This window comes from Lissotriton helveticus, chromosome 5_1 (assembly GCF_964261635.1).
Source record: "Lissotriton helveticus chromosome 5_1, aLisHel1.1, whole genome shotgun sequence".
Lineage (NCBI taxonomy): Eukaryota > Metazoa > Chordata > Amphibia > Caudata > Salamandridae > Lissotriton > Lissotriton helveticus.
This window is the reverse complement of record NC_136065.1, coordinates 1,327,106,466-1,327,124,207: the sequence shown is the minus strand read 5'-3', so window position 1 is coordinate 1,327,124,207 and position 17,742 is coordinate 1,327,106,466. Positions and strand designations below refer to the sequence as shown.

Sequence of the window (17,742 nt, the reverse complement as noted above, 5' to 3'; positions counted from 1 at the left end):
TTAGGAGTCCTAACCTTACTACTACTAAATTGAGAAAAATCCTAACTTTAAGACTTTCGGTATTCACAGAAGGCATTTAGGAGTCCTAAAGTTAGGAGTCCTAACTTTACTACTAATAAACTGAGAAAAAGCCTAACTTTAAGACTTTCGGTATTCACAGAAGGCATTTAGGAGTCCTAAAGTTAGGACTCCTAACTTCTGTGAATACCGAAATGAGTAAGTGCCTTCTGTGAATACCAAAATGTGTAAGTGCCTTCTGTGAATACCAAAATGATAGTAAATGTAGGATTTTGTCTTAAGTTAGTTCTGTGAATCGGGCACTGAGTCTGAAATTAAAATGTGTATTGGTAGCCAAGAAATGATATAGCGAGAGCAGTAAGAGAATGCGCGAAATGCCTTGAGTCAGTCAAATCTCTCAAGGCTGTAAAGACCACCAAGTAGAGCTTATGAGTGGAACAGTGCAAAATGGGAAAGTTTTGCTCTAGACATTATAGACATTATAGAGCCAGTGGGTAAGTTGCACAGGATGGAATTGTTGCAATGGATGTTTGTTTTCAAGATGTCCTTGGGTGAAGGTTATGAGTAAGGCCCACAGGGATAGGTTACTTGCATTCCTTGGTTAAGTATTTCAGAGGGAGGGAGTACCTTCATTTATTATCAGTAAAGGTGAGGTACAATTCACTTCAGATAAGGTGAAAGGATGAATATGACACTTTACAACGCATGCGTTACAACGAGTGTCATTACTACGAATATTTTACATTGCAAAATCCATTACAAAGCATGTTGTTACAACTCATAATCCATTACAACGCAATTGCTATTATAACTCCGCCGGGGCGTTACTTTAGGGAATGCATTGTAATGGATTATACGATGTAATTGCATGCGTTGTAATAGATTTCGCGTTGTAAAACATTCATTGTAATGACACGCGTCGTAACGCATGCGTTGTAAACGATGTTTCCCGCCATGGAGTATTCTCTATTTTAAATTATGACGGGTAGGATGCCCATGTCGAATGTAATCCTTGGTGGTTAGTTGGCTCCAAGGTTGTCAGTTTGGCCGAGACGGATGTGTGAAAGAGGTTGTTTATCACACAGATGGGAATATTCACAACAGAATGGCGGAGTGTGGTGTCACACCACAATCGGTAACGCCGCACTTTGACATTCTAAAAATGCATTTATGAGCCGAATTTATAACAATACAGCGCACCCCTGAGATTCCCCTAACACTGGCTCTAAATTTAGCTGCCTAGTGCCAACGCAGGCACCCTTGTCCCATACTGCAAGGGTGCCTGTGTTGCAGAAAAGGATTGTACGTGTGCAGAAAGGTGTCCCTTCCTAAACGTAAACAATCACTACTGGCGATTTGTAACTTCTATATGTCCTGCAGAATGCAGCACATATAGAAGTTGCAACTCGTCATTATCTAATGATTGATTATGTGCAGGAAGGGACACCTTCCTGCACATTAGCAATCACTAATGGTGATTTGTTCTTTATATGTTTGCTGCAGACATGGAAACAGCAAAAGGAGGAGAAATTAATAATTTCTCCTAGTTGTGCCAGTTTAAGACCAGGTTTTCCCTGGTCTTATTTTTGGCGCGGCCCCATATTTACGCCAGCCTTTTAAATAGGGGACAGCATCAAAAAGCAATGGGTGTTGCGGTGGAACGCCCACTGCAACACCCATTGCCCGCTCCTTTCATGCTAAGGATCTCATGAATAGGGGCCTTATTTAAAATGTGGCATCAATCCATGTTAAGTGGCTAAACTACACCTTATAAATAAGGCAAAGGGGTTATCGCCACCAGAAAGTCAAAAAAGTGACGCTCTGGTGGTGACAACCCCTTGTAAATATGCCCCATAGTTGTTATAAAAGACATTATGACCAGAAGCATAGTGTGCGAACCACAAGAGTTAATGTAGACCAGCAGTGGGTCCGCATCCAGACACTTTGTAAGTACCACAGGTGGAGAATGTCTTCTTTGAGCTCTGCAGTGTTATTTAAGTGTTACAAAATTGTGATCTGGGTGATGGGGGTATTGGTATTTGAGAAGGTAGGTGCTGTGTGGTCATCCTATTGGAGTAGAGAAATGCACTTCACCTTACCTGGATGTTTACGATGGAGATGATGAAGGCTTCAGTGGCGTACAACGGGGTTTACCCACATCAGGTGTGGATGTTAGGAAAGAAGGTTCTTTTGGGTCTACTACTAATGAGCATGTAGCTGGAAATTTCCTGTTGTCAGAGCTTCCAACACTTTGCAGAGATTTGGGTCTTCAGGTGGAGCCTGATAGTTTAAGTAAGGGGTTTCCTGTGACACCTGATACCTGAGGAGTAGAGAAATCTGTATCCAAATCTGCACAACGTTCTGGAGTATTTGCTGACAGGGAAACGCTACCTTCTTCGATTTCCCATGGGGGTCTTGTGGAGTACACTTTGGTGGTGGAGCGTTCAACATGTGATAAAACGGGTATACAACCTTTACAACGCAACTTTTACCACGACCTACCATTACCACGCATTTTTTACAACGCAGGATCTATTACAACGCATACCATTACCACGCATGTATTTACAACGCAGGTACTTTTACAACGCATACCATTACAACGTAAGTATTGGTAAGTATATTATTTTATTAAAAATATTATTTGCGTTTTTGGGTAAAGGGGTATTTTTAGGGTTCAGGGTCAGTTTTGGTTTTTTGGTAAAGGGGTATTTTTAGGGTTCAGGCTCAGTTTTGGGTTTTTGGGTAAAGGGGTATTTTTAGGGTTCAGGGTCAGTTTTCAGTTTTTGGGTAAAGGGGTATTTTTAGGGTTCAGGGTCAGTTTTCAGTTTTTGGGTAAAGGGGTATTTTTAGGGTTTAGGGTCAGTTTTCAGTTTTTGGGTAAAGGGGTATTTTTAGGGTTCAGGGTCCGTTTTCAGTTTTTGGGTAAAGGGGTATTTTTAGGGTTCAGGGTCAGTTTTCAGTTTTTGGGTAAAGGGGTATTTTAAGGGTTTAGGGTCAGTTTTCAGTTTTTGGGTAAAGGGGTATTTTTAGGGTTCAGGGTCAGTTTTCAGTTTTTGGGTAAAGGGGTATTTTTAGGGTTCAGTGTCAGTTTTCAGTTTTTGGGTAAAGGGGTATTTTTAGGGTTCAGGGTCAGTTTTCAGTTTTTGGGTAAAGGGGTATTTTTAGGGTTCAGGGTCAGTTTTGGGTTTTTGGGTAAAGGGGTATTTTTAGGGTTTAGGGTCAGTTTTGAGTTTTTGGGTAAAGGGGTATTTTTAGGGTTCAGGGTCAGTTTTGGGTTTTTGGGTAAAAGGGTATTTTTAGGGTTTAGGGTCAGTTTTGGGTTTTTGGGTAAAGGGGTATTTTTAGGGTTTAGGGTCAGTTTTGGGTTTTTGGGTAAAGGGATATTTTTAAGATTAAGGGTCAGTTTTGGGTTTTTGGGTAAAAGGGTACAGGGTAAAAATTAAATATAATTAAATTTAAATTAAATTAAATTAAATTGATTAAATTAAATTAATTAAATTAAATTAAATTAAATTAAATTAAATTAATTAAATTAATTAAATTAAATTACATTATATTAATTTTAATTAAATTAAATTAAAAAAATATTATATACTTACCAATACTTACGTTGTAATTGTATGCGTTGTAAAGGTATATGCGTTGTAAATACCTGCGTGGTAATGGTACTTCGTTGTAATGGATCCTGCGTTGTAAAAATTGCGTGGTAATGGTAGGCGTGGTAAAAGTATGCGTTGTAACGTCATACATCCGATAAAACGTATCAAGGGGTTTGATGATTTTTTGTGCAAATAATACTGTTTTTTTGCCATTTTATCATGATTTAGATAATTGTTTTTGCTAATTATGTGTGCTAAGAATTCGAGCTTTCTTTGTTGTTCCCTTGTGTTCATAGTTTTCATCAAGCCTTTAGGCAGTGGTTTAACGCACAATGATGCCCTCCCGCTTCACAATGTGATGAGGGGCAGACAAGCTTCGCATTTTTCACAAATATTCATTGGCCCTGTGCTAAATGGGGCCCTTAAAGGGTTGATCCCCTCTGCACTGCAGGGCTGCAGAGGCTTGCATTGCTCCCCTGCTTTGAGGCGTTTCCTGCTTTGTATTCTTTTGTTGAATTGGTGCTCTTTCTCTCCTTTCCATTTTGACTTTCCATAGGGAGGAGGCTTTGTAGTGTTGAGCTAATATGCATCGCATTAGCCTTGGGAGCATTTTTCGCTTACTGAGTGTTGTCTCTGGAACGTGAGTACGTCATAGATGATGCGCTCAGTGTGGTAGCCATTAAAGTAATGGGGTAACCCATAAGGTACTGGACCTGGGTATCAATCGATATTAAACAACAATGGTCCAAGACCTCTATAATTAAATAAATTGAGTTAATAAATACCAAATCCTACAAGTTTGGAGCACATACACATTAATCAGCTCCATCCAATTTATGCATGTATTTATAAAAACATATAAAGGCAACAGCATCCACTTCCAATTCAAGTACAATATTTTAATCTATTGTCTCAACAGCAAAAAATCACACAATTCAGTTTGTAAATCAGTACAAAATATTGGTTGCCCCGAACAGAGCGTGCAGCATAGCAAAGGGTGCCAATGAAGTTGTGAAGTGATAAGAGAAGAAAAGGAAAAAATTCAAAGAAGTGACATAAAATTCAAATAATTTTTCAAGAGCAGTACCGGACCCACAAATAACCGTTCTGCATAACCTAGCCACTTAATTAATGCAAAAAACTCTCTTTTTTTTAAAACTTGGGACAAAATTATATGTCATCAATATCTGCACATAATTGTAGAGAGAAATATAGATGGTCCAGGTTTTTAATAGGGTGTCGACGTTTCGACTCGTCTCAGGGCCTTGCGGTTAATTATGCCTGGGCCATGCGAGTCTTCATCAGGACATTCGAAACGGGGCAAACAGGTGTCTTATAGATGACCCCATCTGGGAGTCAAGGTGGTAATAATTCCCACATGAGACGGATTGTCTCAGCCCGGAAGCCTGTGTAGGACGCCACTTGCGAGTGGCGTCCTACACAGGCTTCCGGGCTGAGGCACTCGCGTTTTCCAAGGAGCTGATGTGCCGATTGATAACACGCCTCCTGGGTGCACGAATAACTGGTTCGGCGTGCACCTCCGTGTGTTGGACTACAAACATCAAAAGAGAGGAAGAGGAATCCCTCATAGACTGGACTACTAGATAGAGTCTTGTTTAACTATCAAACACTGGTGCCTTCACACTTAGAAGAGAACTTAAGGATTGGATTTGAACAATCCGTCTCATGTGGGAATTATTACCACCTTGACTCCCAGATGGGGTCATCTATAAGACACCTGTTTGCCCCGTTTCTAATGTCCTGATGAAGACTCGCATGGCCCAGGCATAACTAACCGCAAGGCCCTAAGACGAGTCGAAACGTCGACACCCTATTAAAAACCTGGACCATCTATATTTCGCTCTACAATTATGTGCAGATATTTGATGACATATAATTTTGTCCCAAGTTTAAAAAAAAGTTTTAAAAAAAGAGAGAGTTTTTTGCATTAATTAAGTGGCTAGGTTATGCAGAACGGTTATTTGTGGATCCGTTACTGCTCTTGAAAAATTATTTGAATTTTATGTCACTTCTTTGAATTTTTTCCTTTTCTTCTCTTATCACTTCACAACTTCATTGGCACCCTTTGCTATGCTGCACGCTCTGTTCGGGGCAACCAATATTTTGTACTGATTTACAAACTGAAATGTATAATTTTTTGCTGTTGAGACAATAGATTAAAATATTGTACTTGAATTGGAAGTGGATGCTGTTGCCTTTATATGTTTTTATAAATACATGCATAAATTGGATGGAGCTGATTAATGTGTATGTGCTCCAAACTTGTAGGATTTGGTATTGATTAACTCAATTTATTTAATTATAGAGGTCTTGGACCATTGTTGTTTAATAGCGCTCAGTGTGGTGGTGGCTGTCGTGGTACCAGTCGCTAGCGAATGAGAGTATCATCTTAACATGACTCCTGTCTTTCCTAAAAGGGAGTGACAGAGGTGAACAATGACAGGAGAATAGGGCACTGAAGAGAGAGGTGGCTAGTGACAAGAGAGATGAAAGTATTGGGCGAGAGGGGGAGTGGCAGATGCAAGGTATGTGTTAGCATAATACTGAAACACCCAGCATTCTGTTTACATCTTTAGCGATACGATCATGCAAATATTTGATTGTGATAGACTATGGGCTGAAACAATCTAAGGTACACCCATACTAACTCTCTAATTCTCCTACTCTGTCTGTTACATTTAAACAGAAATGATACACAATGTCAAAGTCGGGAAAACTCAATTTGCCTGATTATTGTGCTCAATCAGTTGGATGCAACAGGAGGCAATTTCATTTCTACTTTATCGCTGAATGGTATTCTATGAGCAGTTTTAAAATCCCTCTGGTGCCAGATTACACAAAAGATGAGCTTTCAGTGACTGAAGAATTGTTCCACGAGCAACTTGCTGGTGCAGTTGCAGACAACAATGGATAAGAGGTACAATTGGTCATGAAATTAAACTTTAACCATTGACTGTGCTGGTCAGATGCTGTATTTTTGGGATGGAGAGAAGACCAGATTGGAGTAGTTTACGACTTGCCCCCAACCACAAAAATCACACAATGTGTAGGGTGAAAGGGCCACGGAGCCTTGAGAGAGAGAGTGAGACCCATTGAGTTTATGAGTGTCTTACTCTAAACATGTAGCACTTTGCAGTCGTGGCCTACAAACCAACATACAAGACTGATGTGTAAATGAAAAGGCAGACATCTTACAGCACCACGAGGCTGGTGAGGTTCTGGAAAGCATAGTCTGGGATGTGCTGAATCTGGTTGAGTGCCAGGGTCATGGCTTGCAAAGCGGGCAAGTTGTTGAGAGCTCGGACGGGAATCTCTGTGAGCCCGTTATCATCCAGCCATAGGTGGCGTAGGGAGCGCAGCCCCTCAAAGCTCCTTTCTGGCACTACAGAGATGAGGTTGGCATCCAGTCGTCTGAAAGAGAGGACAGTGGGAAAGAAGAGAAGCACAGATTAGGGAGGAGTTCCAGTAATCTGACAGAGGGCATCTTCCCTTCTGAAAACCATGGTGGTATTGGCGTATGAAAAATGATTGAGGACTGTTCAATTATACACATAAACAACTTGTAATGCTCAATATAGTATTCTATGCACTTACTGAAAACATTACAATGTTAGTTACTGCTAAAACAGCATATTTCTATTACCAATCACTGTAATTAACAGTATGGTCAATGTTAACTCAGACAACACTAAAAGAATACTCAGTGCTTGTGCTGACAATGTCAAATCTTTCTACTACATTGACACTGACAGCCCTGAACAGTGTATAAAAAGCAAATACTGCTATCCAGTGCCTGAGAATATTGCTCACTTCTTACCCTGATTACACTCATAAGATGCCACCTCTGCATTGCCTGAATAATCTGATAATATCGACTATAGAAACGATGGGTTCTCATCAGCATACAAAGTGCAAACACTGCCACTTGTGGGCCCTACACCCACTGCCTGATAAAGACAGCACACAAAATGCTAAGTGAGCCAGCCCTATAAGAACCCACCACCAGCGGAGGCAGTATACAGACTGCTAGTTCTTGACGGGATAGGCACGGACATCCCTACGGGTGCCTTACCCACCGCTAGCACTGACCAAATTGGGCACTACACACAACAAAACTAACTTAATACTCATTTCTAGAACGCATTAAGACTCCTAACACAGCACATAATGGAAGTAGACAACGATACACACCGCTAATACTCGGATGGTGTGTTATGTGATACAGAGCATTATGTTAGGTGCAGGGTAATGAAGGAGAAAGGCCCCCCTAAAGCAATGCTTTTAGGTCCTAGAGGAGGGGGGGAAACAAACCAGGAAAAGAAGGGACCTCTATACCGACCTATTTAATTTAACATCAGACCTGTAAGGTTCTAAGATGCCACATCTCCCACACTATGTTTATCCACTTTAACACATTTCATAACATTTTATTGTATACATCAAACTGATTTAAAGTTTAAAATCTTTTTATTGTGCATTTGCTTAGTTTATCTATGCTTTATATATATATCTTTAAAAATTATCACAAAAAACACATACATTTATAACCAAGTGTAAATTCAAAATTTTCATAAGTTAAATCTTTGAAGTATCATACAAGAATACAGAAAATAAGACATCCCAAAACAGAAGTCTGGAACCGAATCTCGTCATTCATTGCAAATATTCACACTCATTAAAACCTCATTCTTACAGTTCCACACTACACATACAACATACAAAGGGAAGGAGTTTCGACCCTGTGGAGGGTCCCAAGATAGTTGTGGGAGAGCAGGTTGAATTGTGTCCAAGACACCCAGATCGATGGATTAAACTCCCAGGGGCCACTTCTCAAAAACAGTATTGGTCAAACCGCTAACACTCGGATGGTGTGTTATGTGATACAGTGTGTTATGTTAGGTGCAGGATGCAGGTTTGCTCAGTGGCCTACTGGAACCGAGTAACTCACAACACATTGACTCTAAACAGAGAACAAAGTAGTCTTGCAGAACTTTCTGTAGGCTTCACAATCTTCCATGATCCTAATGGTCAGATGAAGTGAGCACCTAAGAGGTGCAGCTGCTACAGAGAAAGAGCTCTGTGTGCTCCTTCCTGAAAACGAGAGGCGGGATCAGTCACACTGATGAAGATAGCACCGCTTGCTGAGAGCCTGGGGCATCACTAGCTATTTTTTGCTTGATAAAGAGAGGACCCTGGTCTTAAAATGCAAAATACAAAACATCTGAACATTACTTCTCTGAGTACTTCCAAATCTAAAACATTTCACAAACTGCTGGCGCTACCAGAACTGAGAGAGAGAGAGAGATTTTTTTTTATATTAGAAATTGACTTAAAAACATAGTTAAACTACAGGTATGATTAAGAATTAAACCTGATAAACTGGTGACATTTGCAAGTTACATTTAGAACTGCAATCCATAACTCGTATAATAGCTATGCAAAACATAACTGGCACACTAAATGCAATCCTCATGACTTCACCGTCGAAATGACAGATGAAATTACAAATGCTGTAAATAATTATACAGATGAGATTACATATCTTATTTCCCTTAACACTAAGAAATTATTAACACAAATGTATTGTTAGTTATTGGTCGATTATGTGGTGTTGTTTAAATATATTTTTCTTTTCTGAGTTAACATTTATTGGTATAAATATTGTGGGGTCATAAACATTGCTTTTGGTGTGTGATTCATGAATTCTCCTCCTAACCATAACTTGCAAAAGTCTGTGGGTTTTCAGTTTTCATTCATAACTATATTTGTAGGTGAATTTATGAGGAATATTTAAAAAAAAATAGGTTTACTTTAACCCTTGCTTTTTCTGTGAAGACAGACAGATAGATAGATAGATAGATAGATAGATAGATAGATAGATAGATAGATAGATAGATAGATAGATAGATAGATAGATAGGTGGATGGATAGATTGTGAATTTCCAGCATGCTGAAATAATTATTTAATACTATTTTAATACTTCACACATGCACTTTTTAAAACACAATTGACATTGCTACATTATGTAACTTTGGTAAAACTAACAAATTCTATAATATATTATTTCCAAAATCACAGATCTCCAAGAGTACGTCCAGCCTAAGTTTAAATACTTTGAGGCAACATCGCGTATGTGTTTAGCCTAGGGTGCAGCGTAACTCTTCTCATTATCAAACAGTTAATAAAAGAACTTCAATTATTTGGGCCAATCATTGAAGTTTGCCTTTTCTCTATTTTATCCTTGACTGATTACATTCCTAGCCAAAGCCTTAAAACATATATTTTGCAAGCATATCCTCACATTTAGCACCGGCTTTTCACGGGCCCTAATGCTAGCAAGGAAAATGGGCCTACCCCATCGCACCTGGCTTGGGTAGTAAAAGGAAGTCATAATGACCACACACCCCTGAGCCGCAGTTCCATTACACCTGATGCACGAAGGATATCTACTCTACTGCTACCATTACTTCATTTAAGAGTGATGGGAACCTGGTCAATGGCACCACTTTTTCATGTGCCTATTATCAATAATTCAAGGCCAGAAAAGCATATGCCTAGATGTCTGATTGCAAGCATGTTTTCATTGATTTGACCTGGTTGTGATTTAAACAATTTGATTAGGGATCTTTCCTAATTAAGTATGCAAGCCTGGATCTTCAGATAGTTTTACAAACTTGTTTTATTGCCCTTCTCATAATTTGTTTTGCAACTTGTTATAATAACAGGTTTTCAATAAAGTTATTTTCAACAGAGATTATCATGGGGTCATCATTTTTTGTGTCATATTCTGTGGCTGTATCAAAGTTAAATGCCATGTAATGCCTTTGTCACTATGATTTTCAGGGGAAAAGATACTTCCTGACAAGCCACAGACCTTCTTTGTTATGTCTCTCTTACATACACCTTGTAGCTGTCTGTTGTAGAAAGACCTCTTGTAGTCCATACCAAAAACTGACAGTGGGATTAGAATCAGCCTAATGCTTGTTAGCTTTATTTTCACTCTCATTTGCTTGCTTCTTATTTAATAGCTTTCCTTCCTCTTATTGTGTTTGACCATATTCTGGAGCATAGCTTCTTTAGATCATTTTGACTGCATGACTTCTATCTTGTCACTGCTTTTATTCAGGGAACAACTTTTTTATTTTTCTTTCAGTATTCCATGAGTCTGCATGAGGTTTTCTGCTTCCTTCCTCTTGTGCAGCTTCTTCCTCAAATACTGCCCACTGCACACTCTGTGTTGCATCCTCCTCTCCCAACCAAGCGTATCCATTGCTTCCCCCACCCCAGTTTATATGTTTTTATTTTTGGTTATTTTCTTATTCCTCCTCCCTACCTCAGGCGTCTCTGTTTCTACCTTGCCCACTCCCCATTGTCCCAGGTTCACTTTTCTGCCACATGCTGCCCCCTCCCTATAGCATCATGACGTGCATGTGCTTGAAGACTGCATAGCAAAATTAGTTTATTTCTGCTGAAACAGCTGAACTGCAAAAGCAAAAAAAATCCTTTGGCAGAGTTTCGCCAACAAACGTGGCTTTAACAATGCTTATTTTGACCTTCTGTTAGATTTACGTACAGCAGCGTCTCCCTTTCACTCTGGAAGCCGGTGATTGTATCAATTATATGTTCAGCAATAACAGAAAGGAAGCCCCTACTTCCCCCTCCTCCATGATTCGTCCACGTGGGACTTATCCTAAGTGTTTCCTATTATCCCTGAGAGGCCTAGTAATTAAGCTAGTTTAGCTGGGTGAGATAAGTGGCCGGTGTTGTGGGCTAGTCCTGGCAGGCCCTGGATAAAGAGACTCTCCTGTCTGCTGCGTGTGATGGAGGGGCTGGTTGAGTATATGTACCGTGCTTAAGCCACATAGTAAATGTTTTCCGTTCACACCGCCAAATGTTTCTATGGCTCTCTAAAAAACATGTATGTAGAATTTTCCAGATTAAAAACTTCAATTCTGTTAAGATTGTAAAATGTTTCCAGAAGACTACTACATGCTTTCTGCTTCATAGAATTTTCCGGCAGCTGCAGCGTATAAGTGATGTAAAAATTAATGTAAGAGTGCTGCTGAAAGATTTGGGAAATTTGATGGAAGCAAAACTCCAACACCACATGCACCACCAACAATGTGAGGGAGCCTGGCACTCGTTAAGGGTGGGGTGTTGGGGAATGGCAAAGGAGGTTCCGCTCATTCTCCCAGCCTGCCCTTCTCCATGGCAATTCTGAAAACAATGTAATCAAATGGTGATATAAATTTACACATCAACTACCAAGGAATTTGGCCAAAAAGGCATTGGCTTTCTAGAGAGTTCTGTATCAGCACCAATGATATACTCAAATTCATCAAGGACTGACTGCTGTGACTGCGTGTTATCAGAGATGATGAAGAATTCACTCTGTCAAACGAAAACTTTGCAGAAATAGGGTTACATTGTGCATTTTACAGTACAATGTGCATTTCAAGGCTTAACCACTTGCACACATTGTGGGTGAGGAAGTTGCCCACATATTATATTATTATATATATATATATATATATATATATATATATATATATATATATATATATATATATATATATATATATATTACCTACTGGCGGTCGCCAGTAGGTATATATAGTTAGGATTTTTTTCCTATGGGATTTTTGAAAATTCTATGTTGAATAACTTTGGCGTTTGAGGACGGAATTGGCTGAAATTTTCTGGAAAATGGAACATTTTGTTTCTGAGCAGCCCCTGAAAATTTGGGGGGGTTTCGTCAAGCGGGGGCCGAGAAAAAAGGGGGGTCCCAAAACGTGTTTTTAACATTGAGTTTTCCATAGGGCGGTTGGACTCACTTTTAGCTCGATCGGCTGAATGGATTTCCACGAAACTTGGCAAAATTGTAGGGACTGGTAGCCCGATGTGCCTTTGCTATGTCTCAAGATATATGCTCCAGTGGTTTTTACGAAAATTAACTTTGAAAAATATATATTGGGCTACATTGGGCTATATATATGTTGGAGCCCAAATGTAGCCCAATGTAGCCCAATGAAGCCCAATGTAGCCCAATGTAGCCCAAAGATGGCCGCCAGAGACAAAAAAAAACAAATGTAGCCCAAATATCAGCCAGATGTAGCCCAACTATAGCCCAGTGACAGAATGTCCCAGAGTGTTTTAAAGAACAACTAGAACGCTAACAGTCTTACTTATGACAAAAGTATGGCACACCTGAAGTCATCTTGATTGGAATAAAGTGGTAACACTTAATACATTTAATTTGAAAAGGAACAAAGTAAGGGGTTTCATTTTGCCATAGAAATGTTATATATATATATATATATATATATATATATATATATATAATATATATATATATTACCTACTGGCGGTCGCCAGTAGGTATATATAGTTAGGATTTTTTTCCTATGGGATTTTTGAAAATTCTATGTTGAATAACTTTGGCGTTTGAGGACGGAATTGGCTGAAATTTTCTGGAAAATGGAACATTTTGTTTCTGAGCAGCCCCTGAAAATTTGGGGGGGGTTTCGTCAAGCGGGGGCCGAGAAAAAAAGGGGGTCCCAAAACGTGTTTTTAACATTGAGTTTTCCATAGGGCGGTTGGACTCACTTTTAGCTCGAACGGCTGAATGGATTTCGACGAAACTTGGCAAAATTGTAGGGACTGGTAGCCCGATGTGCCTTTGCTATGTCTCAAGATATATGCTCCAGTGGTTTTTACGAAAATTAACTTTGAAAAATATATATTGGGCTACATTGGGCTATATATATGTTGGAGCCCAAATGTAGCCCAATGTAGCCCAATGAAGCCCAATGAAGCCCAATGTAGCCCAAAGATGGCCGCCAGAGACAAAAAAAAACAAATGTAGCCCAAATATCAGCCAGATGTAGCCCAACTATAGCCCAGTGACAGAATGTCCCAGAGTGTTTTAAAGAACAACTAGAACGCTAACAGTCTTACTTATGACAAAAGTATGGCACACCTGAAGTCATCTTGATTGGAATAAAGTGGTAACACTTAATACATTTAATTTGAAAAGGAACAAAATAAGGGGTTTCATTTTGCCATAGAAATGTTATATATATATATATATATATATATATATATATATATATATATTCACTGAAAAAACCATAGGTTATAGACCATATATAGTTAGGAATTAGCATTTACAAAACCTTGAAAATTCACTGAAAAAACCATAGGTTATAAACCATATATAGTTAGGAATTAGCATTTAAAAAACCTTACTTTACTCACACAAAACCATTGAAATTCCATATATAGTTAGTTGTACTAACTATATATCGCGCACCCGCAATCCACTGCTGATCATGTCACATATTACATCATTCATGACATGGTCAGTGACATCACTGATGACATCACTGATGACATCTCGAATGACATCACTGATGACATCACTGATGACATCTCAAATGACATCACTGATGACAACATCCAGTGACTGTATGTTTCTGTAAAGTTAAAATATGTCTTACATATTGAAGAATGAGTGGATGTAGAAGTGTCTGAACAAAGGATTTAGTAGGTGCATGACTGACTGTATGAGTGAGTGATTAAATGTGTCTCACTGAGTGCATGGGTTAGTGACTAAACTGTCTTAATTTGTGCATCATTATGTCTGTTGTTCTGTAAACTGCTGCATGTGTTGATCAGTAGCTATATGATTAACTATATGGGTTATTGATTGGTTGCCCAAGTATTTGTATGGGAGACTGAGAGTGTGTATGGGTGGCTGGGAGGTGTATGACTCTCTGCATAGATGTATGGGTTCAAAAGTGCATGTGGAAACAGCTGTATGGGCGGTTGACTGTGTGCATGACTGTATTGGTGAGTGAATAGATATCTCAGTGCTACATGTCAAAGTAAGTACATATGTAAAATACAGTACATGTGAGAGTTGACATATATAAATAACTGTGCATAAGAGCCAGTGAATGTGTGAGTGGCTGTATGGATCATTGTGAACTTGTATCCAGGATTGTATAAGTGAGTAAATATGTTTTAGTATATGTTTGAATAAGTAAGGTGTGTTTAACTGTATAGTTAAGGAAATGGAGGTGTGATTGATTGTTTGCATGACTGACTAGGTGTGTGTGTAACTTCATGGATGAGTGACAATCTGTGAGTCTGTGTTTACACTGAGTGTATCTAAGGTTATATTAGAGTCTGAAGAGGTTCATCGTATTATCACATGAATGATGTCATCAGTGATGTGATCAGTAATGTCAAATGAGATGTCATCAGTGATGTCATCAGTGATGTCATCAGTGATGTCATTTGAGATGTCATCAGTGATGTCATCAGTGATGTCATTTGAGATGTCATCAGTGATGTCATCAGTGATGTCACTGACCATGTCATGAATGATGTAATATGTGACATGATCAGCAGTGGATTGCGGGTGCGTGATATATAGTTAGTACAACTAACTATATATGGAATTTCAATGGTTTTGTGTGAGTAAAGTAAGGTTTTTTAAATGCTAATTCCTAACTATATATGGTTTATAACCTATGGTTTTTTCAGTGAATATATATATATATATATATATATATATATATATATATATATATTCCAAACACAAACAGCTCATTTTCAGCCGAAAAAGGAGAGCACACCAGTATCCTTTCGGTGATGTTTTATTGCAAACCCCTCACCCCCCGACAGACGCGTTTCGCCTTGCGGCTTCGTCAGTGTTGGTTTGCCACGTGTAAATTACAGCCATTTCTACCTTCAAGTTTTCATAGACATAGAAAAGAGATCGATACAAGTGCTACGAATGTAACGGCCATCTTTGAATGTATATTTAACATAGTTAACTGGCTAGAACTTGGCTGTTTAGATAAAGTGCTTTAGTGCAAGAATAAAAAACTCATGTGTTAACACACCAAACAAAAGCAGTGCAAAATTTGATAAGGGAGCATTACTCATCAGTATAGGTATTTCATAGTTCTGTAACAACATCTGCATTTTTCATTTAATTTCAATGTATAAAATTTATCAAAAACTTATTTTTTGTTAAAAAAGCGCTTTGTGGAGATCTACATTATAGGTTTATGATCTCATACTTTAATACACAACAAGGCACTTTTCGTGTTGTTAATACCCTCTAGTGATTGTCCTCATGCTCCCATGAGGTTGCTGCCTTTTTCCTCAATAAAAAAATAAATATATATATATATATATATATATATATATATATATATATATATATATATATATATATATATATAATTTTTATTCAGCATATCCTGTTTAAAATAAAAACAGGTCCCAACGCACTCGGGTTCACATAGAACAGTTTATTGCGGCTTGGGGCGACGCGTTTCAACTGTCTCCGCAGTCTTTTTTCACGTTATATATTTATATTATTTCTTTCATCTCTTTCCCTCTTGTGCCACCATATCTACCTTCTTTATGCCCATCATTCTTTATTTCCTCATATGGTTCATTCCTTCTTTCTCACTGATCATTTTTTGGCTCTTCTTTCCCGCTATTGCTTCTTCTTTCTTTCCATCTTTAATATTTCTCTTTGTATCTCTCCATTGTTCTTTCTGTATGTTTGAATCCTTCATTTTCCCATCATTCTTTGCCTATTTTCTTCTTTCTTTCCTTCTCTCTCATTGTCCTTGTCTTTTTATCCATCCATCCATGAATCCATCCATCCATCTACCTATCCTTCCTCTTTAGTCCATTTATCCATCCTCAATATGGCTCTCCATCTACTTTTCCCTCCATTTCTCTATTCGTCTCTCTCTCCCTTGATTCTCTTACCTCACAAGCCTTCACTGCCTGGGTTCCTCTCTTAGTTTGTTACATGTGTTTGCCACCTCCCCACAGCTCCATCATTCTACACTCAGTTCAGTTCAGTTCTTAAACTTTATTCGGGTACCTTGGTACCCATAAAAGCAAAAAGTCATAATAAATATAACCAACAGTCTGAGAATATAAGAACACATGACAATATATGAATATATACAGCAATATTACACAATCATTAAAATTTAAATCTGTGTGTTAAAAGTAATTTCATTCGGAAAGAATAAGGCTAAAACCGTTAAAACATTTTCCAATTATGTCAAGAGGCTCGGGGATCCAACATGGACTTACGTTTAAGATCTGATCTGAACATTCTACACTCTTGCAGTGCTTCGAGAAGTAGACAACAATCTAAACATGTTGTGTTAGCTGCCCAGTGGCACTCCGGTTCACTCACTCAGGTCACATCCTCTCCTCTTGCTCTAGCTCCTGCTGTGTGGGTTCAAGGCCCCCTTGATGGCTACGCAGACTGCTAATTCTTCGTGAAAAGGGCACCAACTCTGCAGTGAATATATGACGTTACAACGAATTCCGTTGCAACGCATGCCTTTACCACGCATGCGTTACAACGGAATTCGTTTACCACTCATAACATTTTCCTCGATTGGTGGCGTGGTGACGTCATACGTCGTTAAGAGAAAGCGGAAGGTTTTTTCCGATTTCTCTTAAACGACGTGACTTCAGGTGAGTTTTTTTGGGGGGGGAGAACCCCCCAAGCCCCCCTTTTTTTTACTTTTTCCCTTTACCACATATACCTTTACTACAAACCTCGTAGTAAAGGTATGCGTGGTAAAGTCTTTCGTGGTAACCACGCATGCGTTGTACTACATGCGTGGTTAACGATTTCGTGGAAATGGCTTCGTTGTAATGGTCGTTTCCCCTCTGCAGTGCACACTCGACCCCTTGAACACTCTGTTGCATGCACATCAAGTCTGACCTAACCTTGAGCTTGACTCCGGTTACACACATTGAAAGCGCCCAGCCACCTACCCGTCCTTGCGTGTGACTTTGTGAGTAGTGAACGTCCATTCAACATTCAAGGGCTGGAATGAATCCTTACGGTCGTAAAACAAATACCAGCTATTTGTAGCCTACACTTTATTCTCTAATACTCAACATCTAAGGTCTTCACAACATACCGGTTATAGCATCTGCAGAAATATCCTTGCTCGCTGCTCAAGAGAAGCCGGCCATCCGAGCTTTTACTGCACTCCCGTTGCCTAGAATTAACATTTTCACCATCGTCACACACGAATT

At 39.0% G+C, this 17,742-nt stretch overlaps 1 protein-coding gene across 1 annotated transcript in view; it reads right to left on the bottom strand.

Annotated features, from left to right (window-relative positions):
- LGR6 (leucine rich repeat containing G protein-coupled receptor 6) overlaps positions 1 to 17,742 on the bottom strand; it is a 528,574-nt gene that overhangs the window by 199,441 nt on the left and 311,391 nt on the right. The window contains exon 5 of the mRNA XM_078644169.1: positions 6,837 to 7,052. Coding sequence (XP_078500295.1) covers positions 6,837 to 7,052 — 216 coding nt within the window. The remainder of the gene's footprint in view (positions 1 to 6,836; positions 7,053 to 17,742) is intronic.